Source organism: Eublepharis macularius, chromosome 13 (assembly GCF_028583425.1).
Source record: "Eublepharis macularius isolate TG4126 chromosome 13, MPM_Emac_v1.0, whole genome shotgun sequence".
NCBI classification, from domain to species: Eukaryota; Metazoa; Chordata; class Lepidosauria; order Squamata; family Eublepharidae; genus Eublepharis; species Eublepharis macularius.
In genome coordinates, this window is record NC_072802.1 from 71,297,768 (window position 1) to 71,313,216 (window position 15,449).

At 45.1% G+C, this 15,449-nt stretch overlaps 1 protein-coding gene across 5 annotated transcripts in view; it reads right to left on the reverse strand.

Annotated features, from left to right (window-relative positions):
- The window catches only part of HECTD4 (HECT domain E3 ubiquitin protein ligase 4), a 130,235-nt gene that overhangs the window by 48,384 nt on the left and 66,402 nt on the right, over nucleotides 1-15,449 (reverse strand). For all 5 annotated transcript variants that reach the window (XM_054997015.1, XM_054997013.1, XM_054997014.1 and 2 more), the window contains exons 18-33: nucleotides 14,738-14,862; nucleotides 14,097-14,250; nucleotides 13,353-13,453; nucleotides 11,718-11,916; nucleotides 10,433-10,552; nucleotides 9,841-9,945; nucleotides 8,783-8,946; nucleotides 8,062-8,295; nucleotides 7,659-7,851; nucleotides 7,398-7,502; nucleotides 4,975-5,063; nucleotides 4,557-4,732; nucleotides 3,894-4,029; nucleotides 3,667-3,808; nucleotides 2,091-2,257; nucleotides 179-325 (exon numbers count right to left, since the gene is read on the reverse strand). In XM_054997015.1, the coding sequence (XP_054852990.1) occupies nucleotides 179-325; nucleotides 2,091-2,257; nucleotides 3,667-3,808; nucleotides 3,894-4,029; nucleotides 4,557-4,732; nucleotides 4,975-5,063; nucleotides 7,398-7,502; nucleotides 7,659-7,851; nucleotides 8,062-8,295; nucleotides 8,783-8,946; nucleotides 9,841-9,945; nucleotides 10,433-10,552; nucleotides 11,718-11,916; nucleotides 13,353-13,453; nucleotides 14,097-14,250; nucleotides 14,738-14,862 (2,357 nt within the window). The remainder of the gene's footprint in view (nucleotides 1-178; nucleotides 326-2,090; nucleotides 2,258-3,666; nucleotides 3,809-3,893; nucleotides 4,030-4,556; nucleotides 4,733-4,974; nucleotides 5,064-7,397; nucleotides 7,503-7,658; nucleotides 7,852-8,061; nucleotides 8,296-8,782; nucleotides 8,947-9,840; nucleotides 9,946-10,432; nucleotides 10,553-11,717; nucleotides 11,917-13,352; nucleotides 13,454-14,096; nucleotides 14,251-14,737; nucleotides 14,863-15,449) is intronic.

A 15,449-nucleotide genomic window follows, 5' to 3' on the forward strand; every position in this document is an offset into this window, starting at 1 on the left:
ATAATTCAGACTTTAACTATTTCAGTAAATGGAATTTAATCTTGATATTTACATAGGAGAATCTCTCTTACCACACCAACTGTTCTTGCAAAACACGTAAAAAGAAGTTGCAGTTGAAAATACTGATTTTAGACACATGAGGTCGGTGAAGCTGTTTTTCTCAGTGTGGCATGCCTACCTGGTGTAAGGAATGGTGCACAACAGACCAATGCTATTTGCACAAGCGATGGGGTAGCGAGCACAGAGCGCCACCACAGAGGTCATGGTCTCTCCGAAGGCTTCTTGCACTTGCTCCACCATCCCGCCACAGGTGAGCTCTTCGATTCTGTGGGAAATCAAACAGCTGAGCCCCTGAAGGCAAATTCTCTAAGCTCCTTGCAAGAAATACAAGAGCACAGATTTTTCACACTGGGTGATACAGGAAAGGAGGCACATTAAGCATTTTAATAGCAAACACGTGGATTAAATCAATATATTTCAACTGCCCACTTGCAATTAATTCCTCAAAAGAAAAGGTTAAAGAAAGAAAAAGAAACTAAAGTAATTAATTTATTTAAAAGGGAACAGGAGTAAGAGGGCATATCTACCACTACAGACTTACATTGGGTTACATGGTCTCTCTGTACTCACAGGGAAAATATGGTTGCAGTTACTTGTAACTGTCAGGCTCTATCAGGGGATTCTCCTAGACTACTTCACTTCATCAGGCCAGGCTGGATGAGTTAAAGGTCTTTATTAAGAGATTACCACCATTAGAGCACAGTACAAAGCAATTGCCAGGAATACCAGGGCAAGGGCCAGGGGCTAGTTATATCCTCCTCTATCCACCCCCTTTTTTCGAGCAGAAGTCTGTTAGTCTTAGCGCACGTTTTCTCGTGGGAAAGCTGGAAGGGGGGAGAGATGCAAGCGCCAAGGCTCCAAGGTCATGCGGCTGTTTCCCAGGTACCTCAAGTTCCATCCAACCCCCCTCCCACTCCCACACGTATAGATAAGACAGCTGAGTGCAGGGCAGCAACAGCAGAGAAAATAGCAAGCGAACAGCAGAACTACAAACTATCTATTCCACCCCCCCCCCCCCAAATCCCTCAAAGTAAAAGACATCACTGAGTAAGGCAGGCGGGCCGCAGGTCTGCTTGACAGTGACGGCTGTTCATCGGGGTCTTCTGTGCAGTCATGCATAGGAAGTGCACGTGCACAAGCCAGCTGTGGAACATTCTGAAGTTCTTTTTAAGTGCACGGTACTCCCCACACCTCAACGTTTTCTTTACATAGCGCAAGGAGAGCCGGCCCAAATCAATTCCTTCAATTGCTTTAAGCTCCTCGTAGTTGGAAGAAGCTTCAGAATATTCTTGAGTTGGCACATGAGGTTCCCATGTGGGGACTGCACAGTGACCATAAGGATGAACGTGTGAAATTCAGCTTGGCCTGAGGGGGGTGGGAGGGAGGAGAGGGAGGCAGGATGGGGCAGAGAGTTCTAACCGGGAGTTCTCTGTGCTTCATCAAAATAAACAGCTGCCAGGGTTCTTTGGGAGAAGGCATGAGAGTTAAAATTAACAGGGAAAAAAATCAATATAAATTTCTACGGTGGATCTGTTCAAAACTAGTAGCAACTGAGGGCAAAGCATTCACAAGAGGGTGCCCACTTATTAAGCAACCCCTCTAAGATTGGGTGCCCTGACCTGAATAGCCCAGGTGAGCCTGATCTCATCAGATCTCAGAAGCTAAGCAGGGCCAACGTGGGTTAGTAATTGGATGGGAGACCTCCAGTGAAGACCAGGGTTGCAGAGGCAGGCAATGGCAAACCACCATTAGTCTCTTGCCTTGAAATCCCCACCAGGGGTTGCCATAAGTCAGCTATGGCTCAACACTCTCTTCCACCTTCCTAACATTGGGTGGAGACCTAGCATTCCATGCATTTTAAGATAGCTCAACCAATAGTCAAGTTTTCCATGTGACATAACCAAAGTACGTACACACTGGAGAGAGCTAATTTTGTCACTTCCTGTTTTCTCTCAGGAAATGTGCTCCAGGTAACAAGCAATGTACCCCCATTCACCCTTCTTCAAACTGAGTTTTGAAGAGAAACTGACCGTGGGCCCCCCTGAAGTACCATTGTGACTGGCCCCACAAGATGTGTCACACCACCGACACGAACGGCTGCTGTTAGGAGCTCCCGCATATGCACCAGGGCCTGTTTCCTGGTGTTTCCACGCCGCCACCTGGTCTGAGCAGCCAACAGGAAACTACTGCTTGATACCTAGGGGAGAAATTTGTTTTATCTAGAATGTTAACATTGTTTTTGTTTGACTAACTTCTTTGAGGCACAACAGCCAAGTAGTTTCCTTAAAATGAGAGCCAGTATAGCGCAGTGGTACAGCCTGGACTTGGCCCAGGGAGGTTGAGATTCAAATGCCCACTGAGCCTTTAAATTTTCAAACAAGAGCTCTTCAGCCTGTCTCATGTTCTGAGGCCACCTTCTGCTATGCATCTATTAAATCTGGCACAAGGCATAGGATCTAGCAACCCTAAGAGTATCAAGAGCTTTAGCTTGGCTTTTTTAAAACATTAAAGCAAGTTCCATATACAGAAAACACCTGGTTCAAACCCAGACATCTACACTTGAGATAGTGCAAGACAACAGAACTAGGAAAGAGCTGCTGCCACAACAGATAAAACTGGACTGGATGGGCCAAAAGCCCGCAGGAGGATAGGGTGGTGTCTCACGTTCACGAATATACACCGTGGCAGGGAACAGGAAGACAGGCTCCCGCTAGCCTACTCCTACTCCTGCCTCATTCCATTCTTTATTCCTCCCCTTCCCCAACTCTCTGCTTTCTACCATATCAGACATTTACTGATAAAATAAAATAGACCCTTGAAGCAGAAGAGAATGCATACACCTTTGGCTTGACCTGGTGAATTCCAGATCTTCATTTCTGGCCCCCATTTTTCTAAGAATGTAATTTGGATTTTTGTTTGTTGCAAATACACAATGTTAGGGGTTTTTTTTATTGTTACAGAAATGAGTGCTGTTTGAGCAAAGTAGCCTGGAAGGAAAAATCTTGAGAGCTGGTACAGTGTAGCAGCTAACAGATTGAGGGCTACGATCATGCTTCTTTGTTGGTCTATAAAACTGCAAGCTGCAGGCTTGTGAAATCTCATTTTGCTTCGGGGCCTCTCATGGAAGGAAGAGGGCATTCAAACTTTCAACCTCCACTCAGTTTCACTATATGAAATTGGCTTCCTGGTTCTGCTATTAGCATTTTAAAACAAAGGGCATGCGAAGAGTTAACACCGCCTCCCTTGCCGGCATGGTCCAGGGGCAGAGGGAGGATGCACAAAGCCTGCAACCTGCATTTTACAGAACCACCAAAAGGCACAGTTGTCACCTCTTCTGTCTACACCTTGAGCGACAAACTCAGAATGCCCAGGTTCAAGCTTCACCTCTGCTACCAACTCAGCAGGTAGACATTGGCAAGCTGCTCTCTCATCTTCAACCCATACCCGCTCCCCTCATCTGAAAAATAATGATAACATTGGCAAATCCCCTTCCAAATTGTAGGATGGATTCAAAACAAGACAATGTGTGTGGAGTGTTTTGGACAATGAAAACTCTATATAAATGCTACACATTATGATTAGATGCTTTATGTTGACACAACTTACTGCTTGGTCAGGATTTGTTCCAATGAAAGCAAACAGTTGTCCCAGTAAGACGCTGTATGTGGGCTTATCTCGGCTATCCTCAATGGTCAGGGACTGAAGGAGAGTAAAGGAACTGCTTCTATGACTAGTAACATGGCGCCTCCTATAGGAGAGAAGAGAGATCCAGTTAGGAAAAGCCTGATCGTACTGATATTTAGACTCTTAAGGAAAAGAAACAATGCATATACCTCTGACTTGACCTGGTAAACTCCAAATCTTCATTTGCAATCATTTCAAGGTCAGATGGTGCTGACATACTGCGGAGAAAGACAGGCTGGCGGACTGCGTGGGAAATCACCTTTGTTTCTGAAGCTGATTTACAAGCTGCAAGGTTAGGAGAACAGAATGACGAATTGCTTCCAGACACTCCAGGACAACGTTTTAGGAAACCATCATGAGTTATGTTGTCTTTAATGTGATTTTCCACACACACATATATATATACACATATATTTTCCACATATACATACACACACACGCACACACAAAACACATTGGCTGCTTTGTATGACAGACATACAAAGGGATCTTTGGCTAAAGAGAGGTATTTATCATTATATGTGTGAGCGAGTTAAGGGCATACATGCTGGGTTAAATATATCCTTTTCCTCATGGAACGAGCTCTGAAGGAATCCACTCTAGAAGCTTTCAGAATGGTTCAATTTGAACCAAAGGCATTAGCCATAGAAGGAACCTTTGGGCTAGAGTTTGTGAAGTCATCTTCCCTGTCTTTCCCAATCCCTGGATTTGTTTTAAAAAGCTTATTTGCAAACTCAATTCTACAGGCATATTTCGCCTTAAGAAGCATGCTTATCAGTTTCTCAGATGTTCCTTACTGGTACCACCCTTACCTGGTGTCTCCGCAGGTGTCCCAGATATGCTCCTGGTGAGCCCAGGCTGTGCAGCAATAGTAACATGCAACAGCAGTTCCGCTCGGTTCATTAAGCTTTTAACCAGCGCTTTGGTTTTAGCCATGGGATGCAAAGGCTTTTGTAGTAGGGAGTTTACTTCCTGAAAGAATTTCTCCCTAAAAGAAGTGAAAATAAAACTTAGACTGGATGTTCTTCAGGAATTCCTACAAACACAAAGGGGGGTAGGGTAGTCCAAGTTCTTCAAGTGTCAGGTTGTAGTGGGAGAAGAGCTGAGTACTGTAGATAGAATGGCTATGCATCCACGCACAGAGCTGCCCAAATCAGTGTATATGGCCGCACGCACAAGCACTGTTAAAGAAGAGAGAGGTACCCTATCAGATTCAATGACTGCACCAACCTCAGCGAGAGAACCATATTCTCAAGATCACTTCCATCAAAAGAAACCTCCTTCATTGAGCACAGAAGTTCCAGTTCTTTCATTTTGCTCTAAAGAGAAGAAAAAAGTACATACAGAAAAGGGACTGTGCGGATCCGATTCAAAAGATAAGGTGAAAGTCAGCTGATCTCAAAGCTGGAAGCCCATATGTAATTATTTGCTTGGGGTTTTTTTTATTTAAACCTTGTAAACCTTTGCTTTTGGACCTTCACCTCCTCCTTATGTTACTTTAAATTTTCACCTCAGGAGGGCCCAGGTCACAACCAACGCTCCCTATATTTCCACACAAAAACAACTTCTGGTGTTCTCTACTTTACACAGGCTTATACTTTAAGAACAGCTTCCCTTTTTTGGGTAACCCAGGGCTTTTTTTCAGCTGGAACGTGGTGGAACGGAGTTCCGGAACCTCTGGAAAATGGTCACATAGCTGGTGGCCCCGCCCCCTGATCTCCAGACAGAGGGGAGTTTAGAGTGCCGTCCATGCCGCTCCAGTGGTGTGGAGGGCAATCTAAACTCCCATCTGCCTGGAAATCAGGGGGCAGGGCCACCAGCCATGTGACCATTTTTGCCGAGGGCAATTTAAACTTTTAAAAACTCCCTTGTTCCAGCTGACCCAAAGTGACATCATTGGCCTGGGAGCATGCGTGCACTTTGCGCGCGCACATGTGGTACCAGGGGCACCACCTTCTGCCAAAAGTTGCCCCCTGTGCTGACAACCCACTGAGTTCCACCACCTCTTTTTCCAGAAAAAAGCCCTGGTGTAACCTATATATTGCTGCTTCCCAAAAGGTTTCCGCTGTCACCAGAGGTCTTTTGTTTTAGATTTCTTCCGTTTAACTGGAACTACAGGAATCTGTTGTTATGGATGGTAGTATGACAGAACAAGTCAGCACATGGGGGTGGCTGTGAGGTATAAAAGGGACCTTTTTTCCTTAACCAAAAATATAATTTATTTATAAGATGGTTTATTTATAAGATGGCGTGATGGTCGCAAAGTTTTGATAAGTGTATTGGTTTCAGAATAGTTCTTAAGCTAAGCAGTTTCAAAAATAATTATATCTTCTTAAAGGTATGTGTTCACAGACTCAGTCACACAAGAGTAATTTTCCACACAAGTCTTCACCACCAGACTAAACTCTCTCCTCATCCACACAGACGTAGACTCAGTCAGGCCTTTCCACACTATTTGCCTGAGCTAGGTGGAATAATTCCTCTCAGATGTACACAGGCTGACCCAGGCGTTCAGACAGTCTGCCTGGCTTAGACAGGATTAGGCTCTCAGGCTTCCCTACAGGTTGCCTGGTTTAGTCAGAATCCTTTCTCTGAGACGTACAAGGACTGACTTAACCAGAATCTCCGGGATGGTTACCTTTCTTTCGGAAACACAGACACAGACTCTTTCTTGGGCTCCACACAGTTTGCCTGAGGCAACTAGAATAAACGCTTCCTCTTAGCATACTGAGTGAAAACCAGTCCGCTCTGCCCCCCGGGATGCAGCTGCCGTGCCGTCAGATCACACCCCATTTGTCCATGCAGCCCCTCTCCTTCTTTCCTCAGTGTCCTGCATTTAAACTCAAAAGTAATTTTTTTCTAAACCCCAAATTAGCAAGCAGAAATAAAATCCAAATTAAACATGCAAAACATGACACCATAAATGTGCCACTTCCTCAATGATATAAGACCCTCCCTCTCGAGTGGATAGCTCCAATGGAAGTGGATACAGGAAGATCAGTAGGGTGTATTAGGGAGATTAATTCAGGAACTCCTGGAAGACCTTATTGTCTTAGGATCTTTGCATGACTCCAGGGTGTGGGGGCTGAAAACTGGTCTTGCCGGGCACCTCACATGCCAGTAATTTCCCAGCTCCTGGCCCAGGGTCTGGCTTCCATTTCCTGCCTTGCTAGGCAGCATTCCTGTGTTTAAAACACATGGAGAAGGGGCTTATATTGCCATATTCATCAGCCTTCTTAATAACGTGAGGACGGATTTGACCGCTAACACCCCACGCAGTCAAAAGAAAAATTCTGAACATGCTGGAAGTATTGCGTTCTTCAGAACCAGGCCTCCTTTGAGTTCTCTGAACGTAAATAATAGCAGCTGTGTTCAAAATCTTGTCGTGTTCCATTACCATTTGAAGAACATCCTGGAAATGCCTTGTCCTTATACATATATTGACAGAGTTTCTGGAATCACCAGTAATCAACAGTCTATTTCCAAGACAAGGTTAGTCAGTTGGTTTTAAAGGGCACGTAGTTTATCCTTGGGCACTAATAAACCTGACACAACGTTTTATCAGGAGAGAGAAAAGGCATTTAGAAACACACTTTCAGAAAGAGCGTCAGCTGATTTCCTCTAGACTTATTGGTACTATGTATGTCATTCACCTCGTTGAAGTGATAGTCGTAAAAAAAGGGGACGTTGTTCTCCAGTTTCCCATGCATAGCGTCTTCCACTTCACTTTGCCATTTCTGTTCTAACTCAGCAACACTCTGGCCAAAAGACAACAGCAGTGTGAAAGATTATTATCAAGAAGAAAATTGGAGCGTACTTGGTATATGCAGCTTTCTGCAAAGGACAGTTTAATTCTAAAGCATCACTACCTTGTCCACCCCTCTACAGAAAATGGACATTTATAGCAGCCTTACCTGCAACTGCCGTTCCATCGCATTTAGCTTCTTAAAGGTCTCTCCCATAATTTTACAAAGCAAGTCGTATTCCTCTGCGTGCTCCTCTTGATACTGGAAATTTATTAGGGACTGAAGTGCATCGACCAGATTTAAGTGCTTGATAACACATGAAACCACCATTTCTTCCATTATGTCTGGCTGGATCACCTCCCTGTTAAAGGGTTGCAAGAAGTTATGTTCTGGAAGACTGGCATTAGACAATTCAACCGGTCTGAGAGTAAAGTTTTACACCTTCAAGTTTATTTACATAAAGGGAAGTTGCTTTAAATACAGGCATTTGACAAGACTTCTGGTTTAAATAACCGCAAAATCAAACTAGCAGGTAAAAGGAGTATTGGGGGAAAGAACTGCAGCTACATACCTGATGCTAGGTCTGAACTGAGGCCGAGCCCGACCAGATATTTCCCTGAGTTTTATCATGATTCCAGGAGGAAGCCTGATCCTTGGTAGGTCAAAGTAATGACCCACAGGGGGCACAAGGACATCTGAAGGGTAGGTGAACTCCCGATCTTCTTCTATGGTCAGAGGCAGCGGGGAAGGACTTGGTGTGAGGGCTGGGGAGATAACGCCATTGGCTTCCACTTGCCACTGGCACCTGGGAAACGACAGAGTAGAACATCTTTGCTTCTTTCCAATCCAGACTATCACTATAGTCATTTTAAGGCCCTTTAAAATCAAGGTGGTGTAATCAAAACTACAGAGTTCCAAAGGAAATGCAGGTAAGAATACAGCACATTGACTGCATGCTCTCTCTCTCTCTCTCATTCATTACATGGAAATTGTTCTAACACAATTTCAGAATGAAGTTATACTACAAAAACATTCCAATGGTCTGCCTTCTGTAATCACAAAAGAATATTGCCTGCATACTGCACTTATCTTTATTTGCAATTCATCTGCCTGATTTAGGCATTTTAAAAAAGCAGCTTAGAAAACCACCACCTCCTGGCAGATGTTGCAGCTTTGGAGACACTCAGCTCCATGCACACCTCAGAAGCTGGTTAAGCTCATGGCACCTGGTTTTGATAGTCTGCACACTGGCCTCCCTTTAGCACAACCCATATTGATGGCAACATATTTACCTCTGCAGAAGTTTGGACCTTAGAAGTTCTTGGCACGTTTCCTCTTCTTTGGTTATTTCTGGTCCGTTGTACAGTATCCTCAGCATAGAACAAGCCAGCACAGACAAGCCTAAAGCGAGGTCTACCAAGAATGGCAATCCTCCTGATACATCTTCTGAGGACTCCTTTAAGGAGAGGAAAAGGCCATACTGAACAGTAACTGTTTGGAGCCCAGCCCTCTAATTTAAAAAGATGCCCCTGATCCAGACACATGTACAACGTAGAAGATCTCTTATTCCTTCCTTTTAGGGCAGCTAATCTGAATTGCATCAGATGCTCCATCTGAAGCTGTGGCAGAAGCAACACCCATCAAAGTGGAAGGGAGCTGCAGCCGAGAAAGGAAATACCTCGTTGCACACGCCTTTGCAGGAGCACAAAAAGCCAATGTGTTGGATCCCATGGATCCATTCTACTAATGTTGGCATCTTCCTCTGGCACAACGAGGGTTCCCAGGCCTCCTTGCACCAGGTGAAAGTGCCACCATTGGCAGAGTGGACCCACAAGATCCAACCCTATCGGTTTACTGGAAAACCCTGTTTATTGCAATGCCCTGACTGAACCGATTCTGAACAGCTAAACGGAAACTGAGAAAGCATTCAACACAAGTGACATAAAAGTGGAAAGCAGGTGTTCAAGTAGACCTCAACTGAATTGCCTGCTTCCTACAAGGACAAGGGCGAATCTTGTCTCATGATGACTAGGCCCCCTTTGCCTCCCCCTTGGTAAATTTAAACATCACCATGGCAGCTGTGGTTCCTGCCAGGAATTACCTTCCACTTTCTCCACACAGCTCCGGTCATACCTGGATTCAGCTTCCCTTGAGCACTCCCCACCTACCAACATGGGCTTCAGCAATCTGACCGATCGTGCCTGCTGCTTCTTTTTGATTTTAGAGCAGGAGCAGAAATCTCTGTTCCAAGTTTCCCCTGAGCACTACCCCAAAATACAGTGCACTTAGGTCATACTTAGTATCCTCCAGTACAGGGCCCACACGCAACACAAATCTGACACAAGCATACCTGTGCCCGGACAGTGCAAGAAAACCCCCACATTGCCTTGTCTGGGGTGTTGTGTTCTCGGCCGCTCCTCATTTCAAAGGAGAAGGTCACGGTATCCCCTTCCACCTTAGGCGTTAAAAAGGAGAAATGAAAAAGATTGTGTTAAACAAGCAACCAAACATGATGGGGTAGGTTGTGGCTTAGTGGCAGAGGGTCGCAGATGGCCCCGGGTTCAATCCGTGGCGTCTCCAGTTAAAAGGATGAGGGAGGAGGTGATGTGAAAGGCCTCTGCCTGAGACCCTGGAGAGCTGCTGCCAGTCAGAGCAGACAATACCCACTTTAAGAGACAAATGGACTGGCTCAGTATAAGGCAGCATCATGGTGGGGTGCAATTCTGCAAGCTCAGAAGCCTCTGCTTATTTCCACCGGGCTTTTTAGGGGAGTTAACAGGACTGAAGCAAGGAGCTAACACAATTGGCTGGAGAACTTGATGGTTCTGAGGCCCATAACGCCTATTTTCTTAGGGGAAATGGCCTCTCTTAACCATGACGGAACTACTATTACCTGGGACCTCTATGTCACTTTCAAGGACAGAAACGCTATCGTGCCATACCTTTACCAGGTCTTTGGGCCAACCAGTTCCTAAGACGCTACGGCTGCCATATCCAAGGGTGTTGCCCCCGTATTCAGCAACCTTCCGACTATTTGTGTTCGGGCCAGCATAGATCACCAGCTTAAAAAATGGAAACAAAATGTCAGACAGCATAATTCAAGTGCACGCTCATAGTATTTCGAGTACTGAAACAAATTCCTGAAGTGTTATGAAGTGACCGAGCAAGCGTTGTTCTGATTTTACAAGCAGATACACTGGAACAAAGAAATATTTTACATAGGCCGTTTCCACATGGCTTACCTTTTGCCAGGATGCAGCGTGCTCTCTCTCGCGCGAAATCACGCCAGGAAGACGCTGTTATCACACGAGATCACGCTGTTATCGCACAATTTCGCGCGAGATCACGCTGCACCCAGCAAAAGGTAAGCCGTGTGGAAACAGCCACAGCTTGCTTTATGCCAATTCAGAATAACTGCTTCTAGCCAGCAAACACTTTTGAACTCTCACATATTCTCCCCATCTGAGCCTCCCCCACCCAGTGACTGCTTTTCTGTTTAGAGGAGCAACCTTCCTCCAGACCACCACTACGTCTAATGATTTCCTATGAAGCCTAAAGTCATCTAACTGGGTGGGTCTCGCCTTTCACTTCACAGTTCCTGGGAGCTGGGGAACTGCAATTGTCTTCAAATAACCTCATACAGCCACCTGGGGATATGGGGTAGGGGAGAACAGCACCTTTTGTTTCTCAATCCCCTAATGGGACGCTGCAGAAAATCGCCCTGAAGTGTAAAAAGTCATTCAAATCAACCTCTCTCTGAGCAGCAACTGACAGTTTTCAAAGCTGCGCTGTTTCCTAATGTGATATTCAGTTTTCTCTCCCAAGAGAACAGGTGCTTGAAAAGTTTGTTCCACAGCTTAAAGAAGTCTTCAGGTTTTCCTGGATGACTAGATCTCTCCTTTCAATTTTGCCCAGCTTTTTCTAGACTTAGCATTTCACACTTGTATCATTTTAGAGTATCGCCGCTTCAGCACTAGCTTCTACAATTGCAAACAGAGGTACTGCAGGGTACTGTTCAGTCCTCAAAACCTCACTCCTCCTTTTAGCTCATGGCATAAGGAAACATGCTCAAGAGAAGCATTTACAATTCAAACATGCTAAGAATGACAATATGTGGAACTGAAGCAAATGGGGGCATTACAAGAGTAAGGCTCCCTACCGGTGAGAAGGGAGATCCTTCTGGTAGGTCATGCCCAAACGGACAGTTCCATTCTGGCCCTGGCTTACCTTATCATAATCATACTGCGAGGAGCATCGGCTATCGAATCTCAGATACAAACAACGGGCTCCTGGGATATGCACCGTCTCCTTAAATTTATAGTTGTCCCTGACAGGATGAACTGTCTCTACCGTTTTCCCGGCAGCCCAAGGAGCTGGGATTTTCAAGCCAGTAAGGAAACCTGGCTCTTCTTTCTCTTCTAGCATTCTGGGGTAAATGAAAGAGAAATGATAACAAGAAGAAACCTTCCAGGATCTATACCTTCCACCAGGGACTTTGAACATTATTATATTTTCACTAGAAACCAGCAATGACAGGAAATATACAGCACAAATGGAGCCCTTTAGGCTATCTCACCACCCCCACAGCTGAGTCTCTTCCCCAGACTGGCTCTACTTCTCTCCCTCACCTGCTGCCTTCAGCTCCACTTTTCGTCCTCCCTACCTCCTTTGGCCACATCTCCCCTCCATCTTTACGCTGCCCCCCCTACACATTACAATTCAAGGTGCTCACGATAACTTCCAAAATCTCTAAATATCCTGGTCCCAGAATTTGCCAAATCAGATCCTCAAGAGCTCACAATGGCTGCCCTTCAACGCAAAAGTTACTCTTCACCAGAGGCTCACCAAAGCTGGAACCTGCACATATTCCAGAAGCTGTGAAACACAGTTTTCTGGAAACTAGCTTTTAGTGGTCAAGAATAGGGTAGAATTATCAATGTACCAGCAGACCTTGGTTTTGGGCAGGTAAGTAAATAAAATAAAAATAAAACTGTGTTGGTTAAGTTTATGCTGTAAAACATGGGTGCAGTAGCAATGTAAGCTACACAACCCCAACACTTCCTTATGCGACCCAGTGTAGTATCGTGGTTAGAGTGCCAGAGACCCGGGTTTGCATCCCCACTCTGCCAAGGAAGCCTGCTGGCTGATCTTGGGACACACACACACACACACACACACACACACACACACACACACACACAGCCAACCTATCTCACAGGGATGCTGAGAATAAAATGGCAGAAAGGAGACTGCTGTAAGCCACTTTGGGTCCCTGCTGAAGTATATGTGAAGGAAATAAATATACAGACAGATAAATAAATCAGGGAGAGAAGGAGATGAGATGCTGGAAGGTCGTTGAATGGCTCTACGCTGTGTTTTTTCAACACAGTTTTCTGGCTTCTGCAACAGCCACCCAACCAGACAATGCCAATGAAATGGGACACAAGCAGGGCGTTGTGAATAATGCCACTAAATAATTGTTACCTGTGGACTAAGTTCTTGAAAATCGGGAAGAGGTCATTACATCTTGCCTTTTGCAGCGTTCCTGAAATCTCTCAAGCTAAGTATTCTTTACTATTCTTTTAAAGGGAGTGGGGGTGGGTGGGTAAAGAAATAAAAGATGTAGCCCTTCTTCAACAAACTTCCCAATTAGAGTAATCACTGCCAGTTCTTTACAGGGAAGCTTTGTACTGAGCTTGTAACTTAAACTCAGTACTGACCCCATAAGTTCCCTGCCTCTGAATCACGCAGTAACAGTTCAACTAGCAGTAACACAAGCAGCAAATTACAAGCGTGCTCTCAATATATTACTGGGTGAGTGCTGGGCATAAAAGGGCAGTTTGATGAGGCTACATCAATTACCTCTCATCAGGGAACAGCTTGCTTCTTTGTTCAGAGGCTCCTCCAGGAGAACTGCCCACTTCGGAGAAAACTGGAGACTGGGTTTTCAGCAGCAAGGCCGTCTGTAACACAAAAGGTTTCAGGAAAAGAGCTGATCAAACACATGTGGGCTGCTGCTAATAAAGTTGCATAGTTATTAATGTTGCACCTACCTGAGGGAGAGGAAAAAAGGGGAGGTGGGTCGCGAGCTTCCTCTATGGGACTGATCCTCCCCACCCCTGGCCAAACCTTTAAGCCTCTTTCTTGTCCACTGGGAGGCACAACCCTCCAGTTTCAGAATATCCAGTGGGAGAGGGGTAGATTGGATTCATAGGCAACTGTCAAATGGTGCTCCTTAGAACACAGACCTGAGGCTCCATGGCAGTCTCCATTACCAAGCAATTAAACTAAGTTTTTGAAAAAGATGTTGAGAGGAGCTCAAGTTGCCTAAATGCATTCTGGGTGGGCAAATACTGCTTCAGTTTCATTGGAATCAAAAATGGGAGGAAGGGAAGAGAGTGTAAGAAGAAATAAAGGCTGTTGTCTGCCATAAAAGAAGGTACACACAGCAACGCTTAAAGCACTATCACAAACATCATAGCGGAAAGTTGCCCACTGTGTCAATAATTGTTATGAGCTAGAACATTAATACTGATATCCCTGAGTTAGAGAAACAAACCACACTAAGATATCAGACGTGTAAAAGTTTCAGTAGAAATGCTCCACCTGGCTTGTGTAAAGGACCAGCTGCACCAGTTGTGGCATCAGAGCATCAGCCATGGTCAACGTCTGCAGGTTGGGGTGCATCAGAGAGGTCAGCAGTACCGGAAGCAAGTGGCCCAGCATCGTGGCTTTAGTCACCTGCTCCAGGCCTTTTAACCTGCAATGAGAGGTCCCATGGATTAAGTTCACTGTGCAGTCCTTTACTTAACAGTCCTGTCACTGCATGTCTCACTGGCTAACCTGCACCTTCGAGCCCCTAAATACTGTCTGCTTCCTCCTTTTGTCTGTCAGGGAAACTTGTTCCTTTCTGTGTTGCTCCTCAAAGCCCTTGAAATCACCCAGCTTCTAGTCATTTACCCTGGGCATTGACCCAACCCCTTGTTCCTTGTTTCTCTGATTAAATCTGACCGATTACCACTTCACTCTCCTAACCAAGACACCTAGCATATTGTGCTGCCTGCTCTACCACTTTCCCTTACGTCTTGCTCGTTTCTGCCTCGGAGCCCCTGATGTTGCCTGAACTTGCATTCTCCTACCAGCTAAATGCTGGCCTGACATGTAGATACAGTTGGGTTACACAATGGCTGTGGAAGTTCCAATTAATATATGTTTTCCATCTGCAAGGAGGGAAATTAGGATCTTACCTCTGTTCCCTGTCTGGAATATCACTGTTTATAAGAGCTGTGGTGACTTGCTGCAGCATTTCTAGAACTTCATCGCACCCGGTCAAGATTTGCGTAGCAAGAGTCAAAATACTGGCCTTAAGTTCCTAGGCATAAAAAGTTATAGGACAATAGTTTACATGGCCAAGGGAATAACCACCTTTAAAACAAAGTAAGGTATGGCCTTCCAAAACAGACGCGTTGATCATGATAATGGAACCAGGCACTGGCAGATATATCTCAGAGCTTGGAGACAAACAGTAAGTTTTTCAGAGCTGAAAGTGATTTGTCCACATGGTGCACACCATCACTTCCATATTGCAGATTTTTACTGTGCTTGTACAAAGCATATACAAAAACTCTCTCTGACCAGAGAAACAGAAACTAACGGCCACACCATGGGAAACAATGCCACAAGCATTGGAGAAGGATTGCCTTCCACTCTGAAAAATGATTGCCCGTCTCCAACGTGAGATTTTAAACGTTTAGCCCTAGGAAAACTTAAGTGCACTTTTAAAAGAGATGCATCTGGGTGCCACAGAAGAAAACAAAGAACCAGTTTTGTCCAGAAGGATTGTTGGCAAGGCTCTACTAAGGATTTACGGTAGCCTTCAGCCTCAGACATACAACTCCAAATTGCTCATTTTCCACCCTCCAAGTATAAAAAGCCATAACATAACTGATTAATCAGTAA